General features: G+C 36.7%; 1 protein-coding gene across 1 annotated transcript in view; it reads left to right on the top strand.

Annotated features, from left to right (window-relative positions):
- Nucleotides 1-17,319, top strand: part of Nrdc (nardilysin convertase) — a 64,330-nt gene that overhangs the window by 24,501 nt on the left and 22,510 nt on the right. The window contains exons 8-12 of the mRNA XM_042678403.1: nt 5,228-5,323; nt 7,291-7,413; nt 8,712-8,769; nt 11,370-11,443; nt 14,434-14,503. Of these exons, the coding sequence (XP_042534337.1) occupies nt 5,228-5,323; nt 7,291-7,413; nt 8,712-8,769; nt 11,370-11,443; nt 14,434-14,503 (421 nt within the window). The remainder of the gene's footprint in view (nt 1-5,227; nt 5,324-7,290; nt 7,414-8,711; nt 8,770-11,369; nt 11,444-14,433; nt 14,504-17,319) is intronic.

The raw sequence follows: 17,319 nt of genomic DNA, 5'->3' as shown, positions 1-17,319 counted from the left end.
TGAAATATCTATTTGGATATTTCTTACTAAAAGGATATAATGAGTCTTAGCTTATTCATAAAGATTAATACTAGGTGTTGAAACTTTAAAATTTACTTATTTTTGCATAAAGAGACATTTTGTCCAAGGCTTCATTTTAAGTATACTGTCTTGCTATTTATTTTATTTCTTTTATTGTGAAAATACTGTACAGAGGGTTTACAATTACATGGGCAAGATCATGAGTACATTGTAGCCTCCTCCTCCTTTGTTTTGTTTCCCCTTCCCATCCTACCCCCTCCCCCTGCTTCCCCCTCCCCCTGCTTCCATCTCCCCCCCTCCCCCCACCAAAGTTGTAAAGTTCGTTTTCGACATACCGACTTGTACTTCTCATTGTTGCAATGGGTCCACCTGTATCCCTATTTAAAAGATTTGTTTTTCCCCTTCCCCTACACAAATTATACCAACATCAAATACAGTGAAAGCAGAGGTTATACTGTGGGGGAGCTGTCTTGCTATTTATATACTTTATCCTTTGTTACATGTTAACCTGTGTGTGTCTGTACATGCTTTGTGGCTTAATTTTTTTTAGTTATAAAAACAATTGTTCAGAGCTGGAGGTGTGGCTCAAATGGTAAAGCATCAACTGAGTAGCCAAGTCAAGCAAGTGACCCAGAGTTCAAACCTCGGTACCAGGGGAAAAAAAAGTGTGATCTTTATAGATTTAGAAATGAAATCTTTGGGGACTGGGAAGGTGACTCAGTGGTAGAGTGCTTGCCTTGCATGCATGAGGCCCTGGGTTCAATTCCCCAGTACCACATACGCAAAAAGAAAAAAAAGCCGGAAGTGGCGCTGTGGCTCAGCCGGAAGTGGCGCTGTGGCTCAAGTGGTAGAGCTCTAGCCTTGAGTTGAAGAGCTGAGGGACAGCGCCCAGGCCCAGAGTTTAGGCCCCACGACTGGACCCCCCCCCCCCCCCAAAAAAAAAAAAAAAAAAAGAAATGAAATCTTTGGGCAGACCATTTTTCCTAACTTTGGGATACATTAATTTTTTATTTTTTGGTCAGTCATGGGACTTGAACTCTGGGCCTGGGAACTGTCCCTTAGCTCTTCAACTCAAGGTGAGCGCTCTACCACTTGAGCCACAACACTACTTCCAGTTTTCTGGTGGCTAATTGGAGATAAGAGTTTCACAGACTTTCCTGCCTGGGCTGGCTGTGAACTGTGATCCAGCCTCCTTAGTAGCTAGTAGGTGTGAGCCACTGGTGCTCAGCTGGGATACATTAATTTTTACTTTTTGGTTTTTGTAATTTAGTTTAGTACCTCCCTCTGTATGCTAGACAAGTACTCTAAAACTGAGCTATACTCCAAACTCCTTAACTTTGCTAGGTAAAGAATGAATATGAGAAGAACTCTGTGCTTTTACAGGGTGAGGTTCATCATAGCTCTGTATTATAAATATTCCTTAATTACACAGTGCCAATAAATATCACCACTAAAGATTAATTCTGCTAGTTTATTTTAGCATAAGAAACATGGTACTGGAGCTGAGGTACTAACTTTAGTATATTACAATTGTTTCTTGCATTGATCAGTTTTGGTCTATTTTATTGTATTTGTGTAAGCATTTATCTGAACAATGCAGATAAGTCTGTTCACCATTCTACCATTTTCTTGCATATATTAATAACATATAATATATTAATAACATATAATATATTAATAACTTATCTGTAAAGTTCAGGAACTTGAGGAGAGATTATCCTGGATTTTCTAAAGAGTCCCCTATAATCATAAATCCTGCTATAGCCTTATGAATGACAGTCAGAAAAGACTACTAGAAACAGAGATCAAAGAGAAGATTCTATACTGCTGCCTCTTAAGATGGAGAATAGGAGCTGAGTGTCTGTGGCTCATGTCTGTAATAGGAGGCTGAGATCTGAGGGTCATAGTTCAGAGCCACCCCTGGCTGGCTGAAAGTAGAAGTGTGGTGCTAGTGGTGGAGCATCAGCCTTGAGAGAAAACGCAAAGCAAGATTGTAAGGCTCATTGTAAGGCCCTCTGTTCAAGCCCCAGTACCAGCACATCCACAAAAAAGGTGGAAAATGGAATATAGATGACATTTAGAAGCTAGAAAAAGACTAAGAAACATTCTCCTGCAGTCTTTGACTCTCCTACTCTTTTCTTTTCTTTTTTTTTGGTTTGGTTTTTTTTTTTTGGGTCCGGTCGTGGGGCCTGAACTCTGGGCCTGGGCGCTGTCCCTCAGCTCTTCAGCTCAAGGCTAGCGCTCTACCACTTGAGCCACAGCGCCACTTCCGGCTTTTTTCTTTTTGCTTATGTGGTGCTGGGAATCGAACCCAGGGCCTCAGGCATGCAAGACAAGTGCTCTACCACTGAGCCACCTTCCCAGCCCCTCTCCTACTCTTTTCTATGCTCTTTGAGAACTGTTGCTTGGCTTTTCTAGCAGTGAAGAATCTCTTCCATGACCAATGAGTAGATTCTCTTGCCTCTCATAAGGACTCAAACGATTATAGTAGAATCCTCTGGGTTCTTTATCTGCAGTGTCTTTTTTTACTATCTTCTTTACTTTATTTTATTTTATTTTTTGGGTCCGGTCGTGGGGCCTGAACTCTGGGCCTAGGCGTTGTCCCTCAGCTCTTCAGCTCAAGGCTAGCGCTCTACTACTTGAGCCACAGTGCCACTTCCAGCTTTTTTCTTTTTGCTTATGTGGTGCTGAGGAATCGAACCCAGGGCCTCAGGCATGCAAGGCAAGCGCTCTACCACTGAGCCACCTTCCCGGCCCCTTACTTTACTTTTCTTAGTGGAATTATTTTGGTAGATGCTGAAATTGACACTTGAGGTTAAAGAACTCAGTTACAGAACCAGTAATTATCCCAAAGATCTGTAATCAATAGTGATTGTATGACACCAAGAGCTATACTCATACATACATAATACTTCTCAAAGGTCTTATTAGACCTTTTCAAAAATTATTTTTCTGGCCTGGAGTTGTAACTGTTAGAGCGCTTACTTAGCATTTGCAACCCATGAATATGATATGATCTCCAGCTCTTGGGCTAGGTCCTGAAGGTAGGTAGTGGGAAGAGAATCTTGCTTCTCTTTATCCTGATATCTTGCCTGAGCTCTGTTTTGATTTTGACCTTTGTTCTGCCATATTGGCCTTTTTTTTAAAAATTCAATTTTGTTTTCTCAATTCTGTTTTTAGAGATACTAGCATTTTCTACCCTCCTTTAGAGTTGAAAATTCCTTATTATTAATTTTTTTTTCTTGTTAGTTGTGGGTTTGAACTCAGGGCCTGGGCTCTGTCCCTGAGGTCTTTCACTAAAGTCTACTCTACCACTTTGAGCTACAGCATCACTTTTGGTTTTCTGGTGGCTTATTGGTGATAAGAATCTCATGGACCTCCCTGCCTGAGCTGGCTTTAAATGTAGATCCTTAGATTTCAGGCTCTTGAGTAGTTAGGATTGCAGGCATGAGCCATTGGTGCTCTGCCTTCCTGTTTATTTATTAAATATAGATTGAATCATCCTCTGGCCTGAGTTACCCCTGAGAAGCCTCTATAGTATCCATTGCTAACTTACATTATGTTAAAATCTATTTGTTGATTAATTGCTAATCTCCCCTTTTAGAATGCAAACTATGTAAGTGCAGGGTTTTTTTTGTTGTTTTTTAATGGGATATATATATATATATATATATATATATATATATATATATATTTTATTGTGAGAATACCATACCAGAGGAGTTACAATTACATGGGCAAGATAACGAGTACATTTCTTATCAAGCATTGTTGCCTCCTCTTTGTTTCCCCTTCCCAGTGCAGAGTTTTTATTTACACTTCTATTCATGTAGCAATTTTAGTAGTATCTGATGTAGAGTGGTCAATAAAGTTTTTTTCATTTTATTAGCATATATTAATTCTACAAAGAGGTTTCATTATATTTCCATATATGCATGTAATGTACTTTTATTAAATTTACTTCCTATGTTACTCTTTCATAATTCCCCTCCCACCTTCCCCTATAGTAAATATTTTATTCTTTTAATTTCCTATAAGCTTGCTTTATACAGAGGGGGATTTCATTGTTGAATTTGCACACATGTAGTATTTTTTGAAAGACCATATTTTATTTAATCCTTATAAAAATCATTTGAACTAAAGTCCATTTTATACATTAAGAAATGGAATTAAGAATATTAAATATTTTTCCTCAAGATTTTACAGCTTAGTGGCAAAATTGGAATTGTAGCTATCTCAGTTTGTTTGGGATATTACTGTACCAAAATACAAAGACTAGGTGTCTCATAAACAACACAAATTTTATTTCTTAAAGTTTTGGAGGCTGAGAAGTTGAGCATTAAGGTAATGGCAGATTTGGTGTCTGGTGAGGGACTGCTTCTATTAAAGTCTCAGATGGCAGAAGGATGAGGGAGTCTTTTTTTTTTCAAAAGATCTGGACCCGTACTTGAACTCTGTACTTGCTGCTTTCACTCATTGGTTAGCACTATACCACTGAGCCACGCCTCCCGGCCCGGGAAGGGGGGGAGAGGGGGGGGTCCTGGGGGGCCCTAATCTCATTGTTCCCCTCTTGAAAGGACCTAATCTCATTCTTGAAGGCTCTGCTGTCTGTCTAACAATTACTTCCCTTTAGCCCACCTTCAAAATCCTTCACATTGAGGATTAGATTTTATTATATGAATTTTAGGGAAATAGGTACTTAGTCTATTGCATTAGAAAAAAATAATTTTTAACTTCAAAGTGGTTGTTCTTAATCATTATAGTTTTATCAGACCAGTTGACTTTGGAGGTAGTTTAAATTACACATACATGCATATATATATATATATATATATATATATATATGCATATATATATATATATATATCCCATTTCTAGATATAAGTAATGTAATTTAACATTATTAGGACTTCCTTCAATAAATGTTTAGATATAGTAACCTACAGCTAAAAACTTCAGATCATTATCTATTTTGTTGAAAGATAAGAGAAAAACTGAAAACATGGTTGGTTAATTCACAGTGACAGAATAAATGGTAGAGCCAAGCTTAGTTCATGGAATTGCTAACTTCAGTCTTACAACATAGAATTTATAAAGTTTAACCCTTGTTACTGCCTTGTTTCCAGTCCTGTAAGCTTGAATTTCCAGATAATAAAGCAGATTCTGGAATTTCATTTTATTAAAAATGTTTCTTTAAAATTGGCAGAATATCAACTTGCAAGACCTTCTGATGCAAACAGAAAGGAAATGTTGTTTGGAAGCCTTGCTAGATCTGGACATCCTATGGGAAAATTTTTTTGGGGTAAGATACTAAATAATTCATCATTATTTCATATTTTGTAGGTAAGGAAGGTTGAGAATAAGAAAAGCTGATTAGAAAGCCCAGTGTGAGCCAGGCACTGGTGGCTTATACTTGTAATTCTAGGGTTAAGTTTAAAAGCCAGCAAAAAAGTTGGACTGGTGGTGTGGCTTTAGTGATAAAGTGATAGCCATGATTAAAAATGCTTAGTGAAGCCTTGAGCAAAACAGCTCAGGGACTGTGCACAGACTCTGAGTTCAAGCCCCAGAAACACATCCAGACACGTACCCCAAACATTTTTTTTTTTTTTTGGTCCGATTGTGGGGCCTGAACTCTGGGCCTGGGCTCTGTCCCTCAGCTCTTCAGCTCAAGGCTACCACTTGAGCCACAGCGCCACTTCCGGCTTTTTTCTTTTTGCTTATGTGGTGTTGAGGAATCGAACCCAGGGCCTCGAGCATGCAAGGCAAGTGCTCTACCACTGAGCCACCTTCCCAGCCCTCAAACAATTTTTTTTTAAAAGTCTGGGTAAATATTTTGGCCCTAAGTTCACATCTGGGTCCTACACAGCACACATACAAAAAGCTGGGTGTGGTAATGCATGCCTATAATCTCAATAGGGTGGCAGGCACAAGAGATTAAAAGAATTTCAGGTCAGCCTGGGCTCTGTCTTATGAAGTCCCTCTAGCCTGACCTCTGATGCTTCTCCCTGCTAAATAAAAGAAAATTATAAAGCTAAATACCTTTTACTTTCTAGGGTAGCTAGATAACTTTTCAAATAAAGACTTAAAATAATGTTCTCTAACATTGGATATAGCAAGCATGGAACCTAACATTTTCTGAATGCTTGTTAGGTACCAGATAATGTGCTTAACACTGTGAAATTTGTCCATTATTTCAGTTTTAAGAGATAGTTCCCATTGTCATTTCCATTTAAAGGGAAGTTGCCTAATTTGCTTCAGTCTCACAAGTGGCAAGTATTGTATACAAAATTTGAATTTGTTTTTCTGATTGTAAAATCTATATTTTTCCTTCATCTTGTATTTCCAGATCATTCCAGAAATTCAGGAATGATTAACTGTGACTTAATTTTGTTTAACTGGTAGGTTTTTTAACTGGTATCTGTTTTGCTTTTTTTTTTTTTTTTTTTTTTGGTGCCAGTCCTGGGGCTTGAACTCAGGGCCTGGACACTGTCCTTTAGCTTCTTTTGCTCAAGGCTAGCACTCTACCACTTGAGCCACAGTACCACTTCTGAATTTCTCTGTTTATGTGGTACTGAGGAATCGAACCCCAGGCTTCATGTATGCTGGGCAAGCACTCTACCACTAAGCTACATTCCCAGCGGTTCCCACCACTCCCTCCCCCTGCTTTTTTGTGGTCGGTTTTTCATAATGGCTTTTTATTGGTGGTAAAATTCAGCTGTGCCTTAATGTTAATTCTGTTGACCATAGGGTTAGAAAATGGGATTAGTTGGCCTAATGCATATATTCATTTGCTGGATGTTTTGCAATATTTTGTACAATTTATATACATTTTACATGACATTTTCACTTAATGTTTTATTTTTAAGAATGTGTAGAATATTCATATAATTCAGAATCAGGTCTGGCAAAGCGCTTGCCTAGCAAGTGCAACGTCCTGGGTTCGATCCCCAGTACCAAAAAAGAAAAGACAAAAAAAAATATGTTTAATAATTTAGAATGAAAACATGAATTGAATACTATTAGATAAAAGCTGAGGCTATCACTGACTCTTATTGAGACATTTTCTACCAGATATTAGTTTATTATGTAATAAAGTTTACACTAGAGGCTTCTTATTTTGACATTAGTATTACATATTAGTTCAAAATTCTTCTGTTAGTTTGTGTTATTTCACATGCCAGGTAAAGTACCAGAACATGCACTGTTGGTACAGAAGATGTTTAACAAATAAATGCAGTTACTTCTATAATTTTTTCCATCTTTTTACAGGCAATGCTGAAACTCTCAAGCATGAACCAAAAAAGAATAATATTGATACACATGCCAGATTGAGAGAATTCTGGATGCGTTACTACTCTGCTCATTACATGACTTTAGTTGTTCAATCCAAAGGTAATATTATCTGTTATAGCCCTTGGATGTGCACTTGACAACAAGGTTTGTTTGAATTGTACTGGTGCACTTGCACTTACACACAGCTTTTTTAAAAATTTGCTTTTGCATTTGTTAAAATATGGCAATTCCACATATGACTTGAAAGTTAATTTATAATTGTATTTCAGATTATTTAATATGTATGACTTTAGTTAGGTATTCTATTTTCAGTTTTTTCCTCCAACAGATATGAGACCATATTAATGCTTACTGCAAAAAAATTTGAAAGAACAAAGAGGTTTTATGAGAACCACATATGATTTAAATTCCATAGATTTTGGAATTTTATGTTTATTTTACTGTATGAAAGTCAAACATTGGTAGCTCATTCTCGTAATCCTAGCTACTCAGGAAGCTGAGATCTGAGGATTGTGGTTTGAAGCCAGCCTGGGCAAGAGTCTGTGAGACTCTTATCTCCCATTAACCACCAGAAAACTGGAAGTGGAGCTGTGGCTCAAAATGGTAGAGTGCTAACCTTGAACAAAAAGAACTCAAGCCCCATGGCCGTCAAAAAAATAAAAATAAAAAGTCAAACATCTTTATAGTTTAAAATAAATTTAAAACTTAATTAGTTCAATTTGCATTTTTTGGAGGGTTCTAGGGCTTGAACTCAGGATCTTTTTCATGATAAGCTCGTATTCTATTGCCATGCTATATCACTGGGCTTTTTATTGAGAATCAGTGAAACTTGTGTGTCTGGTGGAGCAAATAAGTGCTATTAAGGGACAGTTCACTTTTTCATCTTGTGATTTGCTAAGATTTCAAAATTTATGAATATATAAAAAGTAAAAAGAGAAATGATATATATATGAAACATAAGACTTATAGGCTAAAAACTTAAGTATTGTTGAGTATCAAAATGTAAAAAAGTATGTATAAGTAGAGTGCTTGTGGAAGTTCAAAAAGAAGAGGGTTCTATGTAGGATGGATTATTCTTGGGAAAATAAAAAACTTCCTAAACGGTGTACATTTGGAAATGGTATAGGTTGGCATATTCTTGTCTCAGCCTTTCACACTTGTGTGCTTTTTGAAACGTGGCCCATGAGAAATAAAAAACTTCAGCAAAATTTTAGATGTTAAAGGTTTTTAAAAACCTGTTATCTTTTTTTGCTATTCAGTACTGGTTAAGTATTGGTAATAATGTCCAAATAAAAAACATGTCTGTTTCATAGCTCAAGATTTGTAAAAAATTGAACTGCCTTTCTACATTGAATAACAATATTGTGTATCCCTTTCTTCCTCTGCTTCTTTTCAAGAAACACTGGATACGTTGGAAAAGTGGGTGACTGAAATCTTCTCTCAGATACCAAACAAGTAAGATATTTTTTATAAATCACACATCTTTAAAGTATTCTTTTCTGAGTTTCAAGGGTTTTTTCCTCTTGTTTCTTTTTTTTTTTTAAACTTAAAAGACTATGAAACTAAGGCTTAAAGAGTTTTATAACTGACAAGGTCACACAGTTTTTAGTCGGGGAAAACTAAGATGAGATGCCATTTCTTGTATATAGTTTATGTAGTTCAGAATTTATGGACTTGTGACCTTAACAGTAAGCAGTAACGATTATGGCAAGCAGTATTACCTTCTTTTATATGCATTTGGAGCTTGCCTGTTACTGTACAGGGTGTTTGAAGCTGTGATAAGGATGTATTTTAAGAAACAGAATACATTTAGGCCTTGTAACAGGTTGGGTGATTTTTTTTTTTTTAAGGTTTGATGTTTGAAATATAGAATGTTCTTCCTCATGAAAGAAAAAAATCTTGTAAACAATGGCTGACTTTCCATACTTCATGTAGTTGAACCAAATGAACTTTTATTAGAAATTGTTGGGCTAGAGGCTTGGCTTAATTGGTAGAGCCCTGCTGTGAGCAAGACAGTTGAGTGAAAAGCCTTCTATTCAGTTCAGGATGCTACAAAATGTATTTTGTCTCCTTCAAATCCATCAGTATATTACAGCTGTTACAAGTTAATCAAATACTTTCTTTTTTTTTTTTTGGTCATGGGGCTTGAACGCAGGGCCTGGGCACTTGCTTTGAGCTCTTTTGCTCAAGCGTTCTGCCACTTTGAGCCACAAGGTCCACTTCCAGTTTTCTGGTGGTTAATTGGATATGAGTCTCATGGATTTCCCTGCCAGGGCTGGCTTTTTGAACCATGATCCTCAGATTTCAACCTCCTAATTAGCTAGGATTACAGGTATGAGCAACCAATGCCCAGCACAATTATATTTTTTATTACAAATATAAGAAGTTTACTGGGGCTGGGAAGGTGGCTCAGTGGTAGAGTGCTTGCCTTGCATGCACGAGGCCCTGGGTTCGATTCCTCAGCACCGCATAAGCAGAAAAAAAAAAGTTTACTCTCAAATAATTTAACTTTATTCCCAGTACTAGTTATTTTAGTAAAATAAGTGAAATTAGATTTTTTATTGTATTAGGTGAGTAAACCCTAGTAAATTGAGTTTGTCATTCCCATATATAATTATTAAAATTAAGAAGAAAAATTAACTTAAAATGTAGGATGATTTGTAAAAACAACTAGTTGGTTATTATTATCTTGACTTTATGTAAATTTTCAATTAGTAGTGCTTTTTACATATGAAAGTAATGAATGTTAATTTTATAGTTATTTTATATTTTATGTTTTTCATAAGAAATGATATGTTACTGAAATGTTAAATGATATATATGAATGTCTTTGCCTGTGAAACTTTACTAATAAAATATATTGAATAGCTGGATGCCAGTGGCTTGGATTTGTAATTCTAGCTATTCAGGAGGCTGAGATCTGAGGATCTCAGTTCAGAGTCAGCCTAGGCTTAGGAAAGTCCATAAAACTCATCTTCAATTAACCAGCAGAAAACCAGAAGTGGCACTGTGGCTCAAAGTGTAGAGATCTAGCCTTGAGCTCAAGGACAGTGGCCAGGCACTGTGTTCAAGCCCCACTACTGACCAAAAGAGGGAAAAAAGAAAAAAACCACACACACACACACACACACACACACACACACAATGCCACATATATATATTAGATGTATATGAGGCATTTAGTATATAGTATAATATATATATGAGGTATTTCATTAAGTTTTGTCAATCCCTAATTTAAATTTTTCTTAAATATTATCTATTGATAACTTTGGCTCCTTAAGGAGACAAAATGAAAAGTATTTGAGGCAAAACTAATTTGTACTGAACATTTTTCTTTTTGCAAAAAATTGTAAGCTACATTATTTTTAACTAAATTGGAAACCCCTGGAAGGAGGGACAAAGTTATTAAAATACCACATTGCCTAATACAGTGTTTTATACCTGCCTACTCCGTATGTATTTGTTTAATTTAAAAAAATATACCTTTCTGCTGGGCGCTGGTGGCTCACGCCTGTAATCCTAGCTACTCAGGAGGCTGAGATCTGAGGATCGCGTTCAAAGCCAGCCTGGGCAGGAGAGACCGTGAGACTCCTATCTCCAATAAACCACCAGAAAACCGGAAGTGGTGCTGTAGCTCAAGTGGTAGAGCGCTTGCCTTGAGCTGAAGAACTGAGGGACAGCGCCCAGGCCCAGAGTTCAAGCCCCACGACCGACCAAAAAAAAAAAAAAACCTTTCTAACTGAAATGACTTTATTGGATATGAATTGAAATTGAATGAGACTGATAGAGGCAGTAAATATTGGGAGGGAGGCGCCTTCAGTTCACCAGCAATCTAAGTTATAAACACATTTTTTGGTTTTGAGGCTGAGGTTAAAAATAGTTAATAATAGTGGGGGTTTTTGCAGCTTTGTTACCATTTGTTTGCTCATGCTTAGAGCGCTTTCCACTTAGCAGTGTGTAGACTATATTCTAAGTATCAGTTAGACATTCCTAATGATATTACTTAGAAAGGATTGGCCAATTAAATATTAATGTGTTTGTTTTATTTTCAGTGGGTTACCCAAACCAAACTTTGGCCATTTAACGGATCCATTTGACACACCAGCATTTAACAAACTTTATAGAGGTTTGTGAACTTAAGATTTAAAATATGTGAAATAATGTTAGCTAAAACTTAGTTAAGATCACCAGTTTTCTTTGAAAATACACAACAGAAAATATAACTATTGGAAAGGGAGTGGGTGAGCCATTGAGATCCAATTAGTGAACGCTAGCAGGCCTCTGATTAGATTGTTGATTGGTTCTTGTACCCTGTTGTCCTTCTTCCTGATTTACCTTTGTTCCCTTTGCTCCTCCCCCTTTTGTATTTTTTTTCCATATTCTGAAATGTTGTCAGTTATTTTCTTTTATTATAAAAACATTAGCTAAGCAGAGCGCCTGTGGCTCACGCCTATAATCCTAACTACTCAGGAGGCTGAGATCTGAGGATCACAGTTCAAAGCCAGCTTGGGCAGGAAAGTCTGTGAGATCCATCTCCAATTAACCATTAGAAAATTGGAAGTGGCACAAGTGTGGCTCAAGTGGTAGAGTGCTTGCCTTGAGCTAAAGAGCTGAGAGACAGCACCTAGGCCAGAGTTCAAGCCCCATGACCAACAATAACAACAAAAAACCCCCTAAGATATCAGTTAAGTGAGGATGACCTTAAAGTCTTAGGAAATTGGTGATACAGATCACTTTTTAAAAGATAACTACATTTTAAATTTATAGTTAAATATATTTTTAGGCAAAAATACACTCTAATTTGAATAGCTTTCTCAAATGTTATTTTTTTATTCAAGTCATTATGTGATACTTAATTATGAAATAAATTATCCTCATGACAACCTAATTTGTAATTTGATAATAAAAGTAAATTTATGAATAAATATGTATGTATATTTACAGTTTATTATTCAAACCTCACTAAGTCATCAATGGAAAATTCAGTCATTTCAGTAATTGAATTTATATGTTCTTTTAGATAGGGCAACCATCTGTTTTCATTCATACAACTTTCCATTTGGAGTTTTATATATTACATATTTGTAAAAACAGGAAGATAAAACACATGCAATGGCTTGAGGTTGATTTTTTAATATTTAAATATTTAGAACATGGTAGGAAGTCCCATTTTTTAATCTTGCACTGAATTTCACAAATATCGAAGACAGATGTGTAGTGAGTCAGGTCCAACTCCATAGCTTTGGTAATATTACTTCCTTTTCTTTGGTATTGAGGATCAAAACTCTTGGACATTCTAAGCATGTATTCTACAACTAGGCTATCCTCTCAGCCTCCGTAACACTACTTCTGTTTTCAGTCATTATATATTGATCGATAACTAGGAAATGTTGCTATGAAAGGATGAAATTTTAAGTAATTTCTATTTTTTTATACATTTCCTTAACATAAAACAAGGTTATATTCACATTTATAATTTGATACACATTCTAATATTTAATATTCTGTAATAAGTACATAATGAGTTTTTATGCAGTTATAATTTACATAACAGTTTGCTTATACTATTGCAGAATTTTTTTTTTTTTTTTTTTTGTGGATCATGGGGCCTAAACTCTGGGCCTGGGCACTGTCCCTCAGCTCTTCAGCTCAAGGCTGGCGCTCTACCACTTGAGCCACAGTACCACTTCTGGCTTTTTCTGCTTATGTAGTGCTGAGGAATTGAACCCAGGGCCTCATGCATGCAAGGCAAGCACTTTACCACTGACCCACCTTCCCAGCCCAGAAACATTTTTTTTTTTGGTCCAGTTGTAGGGCCTGAACTCTGGGCTTGGGCGCTGTCCCTCAGCTCTTCAGCTCAAGGCTAGCGCTCTACCACTTGAGCCACAGCACCACTTCCTGCTTTTTTCTTTTTGCTTATGTGGTGCTGAGGAATTGAACCCAGGGCCTCAGGCATGCAAGGCAAGCGCTCTACCACTGAGCCACCTTCCCAGCTCCAGAAACATTCTTAATTTACTATTTTTTGTTCTTTGTGTGTGTGTGTGTGTGTGTGTGTGTGTGTGTGTGTGTGTGTGTGTGTGTGTGTGTGTGTGTAACATTCTTAATTTACTATTTTTTGTTCTGTGTGTGTGTGTGTGTGTGTGTTGTGTGTGTGTGTGTGTGTGTGTGTGTAACATTCTTAATTTACTATTTTTTGTTCTGTGTGTGTGTGTGTGTGTTGTGTGTGTGTGTGTGTGTGTGTGTGTGTACTGGTACCAGGGCTTGAGCTCAGGCCTAGAGCTCTTGTCTGGCTTTTACTCACATTTGGCACTCTATCATTTGAGCAACATCTCCAGTCTCTGGCATTTTGCTGGATAATTGGAGACAGAGTTTGTGACTTTTCTGCTTGAGCTGGCTTTGAACCTGTGTCTCTACTCTCCTGAGTAGCTAGTATTATAGGCATGAGCCAGTGGCCCCCAGCTTCTTTGCTCTTTTTATCATAGATTTTTTTTTCTCCTTTGTAATATGTCTTCTTTCCTCTTTCATCCTATTTCCAGTCTTTGTTCCCTTCCTCTGATTAGTAACTGTTCTGAAAGATATTCCTGCTGTTCTATTAAGCTGACTTCCAAGAGACAATTTGTTTTTTATTGTGTTCTTGCTTTAGATTTCCTATACATAGTGTCATATAATAGTAGCATCAGGAAGAATTTTAGAAGTACTTTACCCAATGCATTCATTTTACCCTGAGAAAAGATTCATCAAAATTAAAATACAAGTGTTTTTTTCAAAGTCATATAAGCATACATACCAAGAAAGTTGTGGTGCTACATTTTTGCCATGGATCTTTAAGCTCTTTACATATATCCTTCTTTGGAAAAAGAGATTCATCATTAGCAGTGTTTCATGTTCTCATTGTTCTTTTATTCCAACTTTATCTGGAGAGCCAAATAAAAAAGAAATTTATAAAATTTGCATTATTCAAGTTAGAAAATTGGCTACTTGAAATAATAACTACATTTTAAACCTTTTTCTGTTTAATGGAGGATGAAATATATTCGATTAAGATTGTTCTTATAACGTAGTAGACGTTTTAGAGAAATACTTACGTTTGTGCTTTTGGAAAACATTTTTGTTCAGTTGTTCCAATCCGGAAAATTCATGCTCTGACCATCACGTGGGCACTTCCTCCTCAACAGCAACACTACAGGTGAGACCTCAAGGAAAGGTTCTTTCACTAGACCCTGAGTTAAGAAGTTGAATATTCAAGCATGCTAAATGACTTAGATTTTGGGTTTTGAATATATAAATGCAGGTGTTTGATAACCTGGAACTAACTCTTGAAATTTTAAAATCTTGGTCTGTATTTTACTGTCTTATTTTGAGTATAAAAACAAATCTAGTTATTTTTCCTTATTCTTTGAAATTACTGAATAAATGCTAATTTTTTATTTTATTTTATTTTTATTTTTTATCGGTCATCGGGCTTGAACTCGACCTGGGTACTGTTCCCGAGCTCTTCAGCTCCAAGGGAGAGCTCTACCTCTTGAACCATTGCACCACTTTTGATTTTGTGATGGTTAATTGCAGATGAGTCTCACAGACTTTCCTGCCCTGGCCGGCTTTGAACCTCAGATCTCAGCCTCCTGAGTAGCTAGGATTAGCCACTGGCACTTGGCTGAATGCTAAATTTTGTAATTATTTTAATATTTTTAGTACAAATAATTAGTTTATAATTTTGGTTGTCAAAAAGTGAAGTCAAATAACTTAGAGTAGGGTTGGCAATGTGGCTTAGTGCTAGAGTGCTTGTCTAGCATGCATGAAGCCCTGGGTTCAGTTCCTCAGTACCACATAAACAGGAAAAGCTGTTGTGCTGTGACTCAAGTGGTAGAGTGCTAGCCTTGATCAAAAGAAACTCAGGAACAGTGCCCAGGCCCCAAGTTCAAGCCCCAGGACTAGCAAAAAAAAAAAAAAAAAAGTAAGGCCTGAGGGCTTACTTAAGTGAGTGTAGGCAGATATATATGAACTATGAAATATTTCAACTTACATATGCATGAGCAGTATAGCTTAGGCTAAGCAGTTTTTAATAAGCATTAGTTGATGACTAAAAATGCCTTTTATAACTAAATGCAAATGAACTGACAAAAATAGTTTATTTTTTTAAAAAGCTACTACCAGCAAAATAAAAACATGAGGATATGCACATACAAGAAGAAAGTGAAAGCTGGGCTTTAGTGGCTCATGCCTGCAATCCTAGCTACTCAGGAGGCTGAGATCTGAGGATCACTGTTTGAAGCCAGCCTGGGCAAGACAGTATGTGAAACATTATCTCCAATTAACCACCAGACAACTTGAAATGGAGCTGTGCTTCCAAGTTGTACATCATTAGCCTTGAGCAAGGACAGTATCCTGACCCTGAATTCAAGTCTCTTGACTGACAAAAAAAAATAAGAAAGTTGAAAGTATTCCTTAAACTCAAAAAAAGAAATTTTAAAGCACACATTACAGATTTTAAGCAAGTTTCCTAAAGCTAACAAAAACATCATGTGTTTCCAGTGAGAAAGAAGAGAAACTGTAATTTGCTTTTTGGTACAAGAATAATACATGAGGAAGTGGCGCTGTAGCTCAAGTGGTAGAGCGCTCGCCTTGAGTTGAAGAGCTGAGAGACAACGCCCAAGCCCAGAGTTCAAGCCCCACGACCGACAAAAAAAAAAAAAAAAAAGAATAATACATGAAAAAGTAATGCTGATTGTATACTTCTGTTGAACTCTGGGCCTGGGTACTGTCCCTCACTTCTTCAGCTCAAGGCTAGCGCCTACTGCTTAAGCCACAACGCCACTTCCAGCTTTTTCTGTTTATGTGTTGCTTGGGAATCGAACCCAGGGCCTCTTGCATGCAGGGCAAGCACTTTACCACTGAACCACCTTCCCAGCCTCTGGAATGGTTAAATTTATAATTTTATTTGTTTATTTAGCTGGTCTTGGAGCTTGAACTCAGGGCCTGGGCACTGTCTCTGAGATTCTTTTGTTCAGTGCTACCTCTCTACCACTTGAGCTATAATGCCACTTCAGGCTTTTTTCTTAGTAATTTATTGGAAATAGAGAGTCTCCCAGCTTTTCCTTCCCAGGCTAACTTATAACCTGGATCCTTAGATCTTAGCTTCTTGAGTAGCTAGGATTATAGGTATGAGCCACCAGCGCACCTGAATATTAAATTTATTAATGAAGTTTTTAAAAAGTTTTTTTTTTTTATTATAGGAAGTGGAGTTTACCTCAAGTGGTAGAGCACTAACCTTGAACAAAAAAGCCAAGCTAGAGCACAAGACCCTGAGTTCACGAGCTAGTACTGGCATGAAAGGGAGAAAGTTAAAGAATATTTTATTATAGAAATAGTACATTCACATAAAATGTTCGAACAAAAGAATATTAAGTAAAAAGTGAAGTTTTGCTTCTGTCTTTGTGCTGCCTTCAAAGATATGCCTAAGTTATTAATTTTCCTCCTTCCCCTTTTCTCTCTTCCCTTCCCTCTTTCTCTTTCTTCCTTCCCTCCCTTCCTTGCTCCTTTCTTCCCTTCCTCTCTGCTTTCCTTCCCCCCCTTCCTCCCTTCCTCCTTCTTGCCTTCCTGGTTCCTGCTTGCCTTCTCTCTCTTTCTCTTTCTTTCAAGTTCTGTAAACCTAATTTAATTTTCAAACTATTTTTCCGTTGATCTTCGTCTAGGTAGAAATACATTTTCAAATCAAATACTGTAAGGTTATGTTTTATTCAGGACCCTAGCTTATTTGTTTATTTGAAAGTAGAACAGATTTGAAAATAGAACAAATTTTTTTTTATAGTAACACATTTCATTACCAAAGATTCCCATGCAGTACTGAAAGATTTTATTGTAAACCTTTTGTCTGTAGACATTGATTTATATCCTTATTGAGTCCTAAAATGATAATCTGTATTATTTCCAATTTGAGTGAAAAATGAAAGGTTTTGCAATGAAAAGCGAAGTTTGTTTTTGAAGAGAAATAGTCTTATATTT

The sequence above is a fragment of the Dipodomys spectabilis genome, unplaced genomic scaffold (assembly GCF_019054845.1).
Source record: "Dipodomys spectabilis isolate Male_0828 unplaced genomic scaffold, ASM1905484v1 ptg000002l, whole genome shotgun sequence".
Lineage (NCBI taxonomy): Eukaryota > Metazoa > Chordata > Mammalia > Rodentia > Heteromyidae > Dipodomys > Dipodomys spectabilis.
This window is presented reverse-complemented; position numbering and strand designations above follow the sequence as displayed.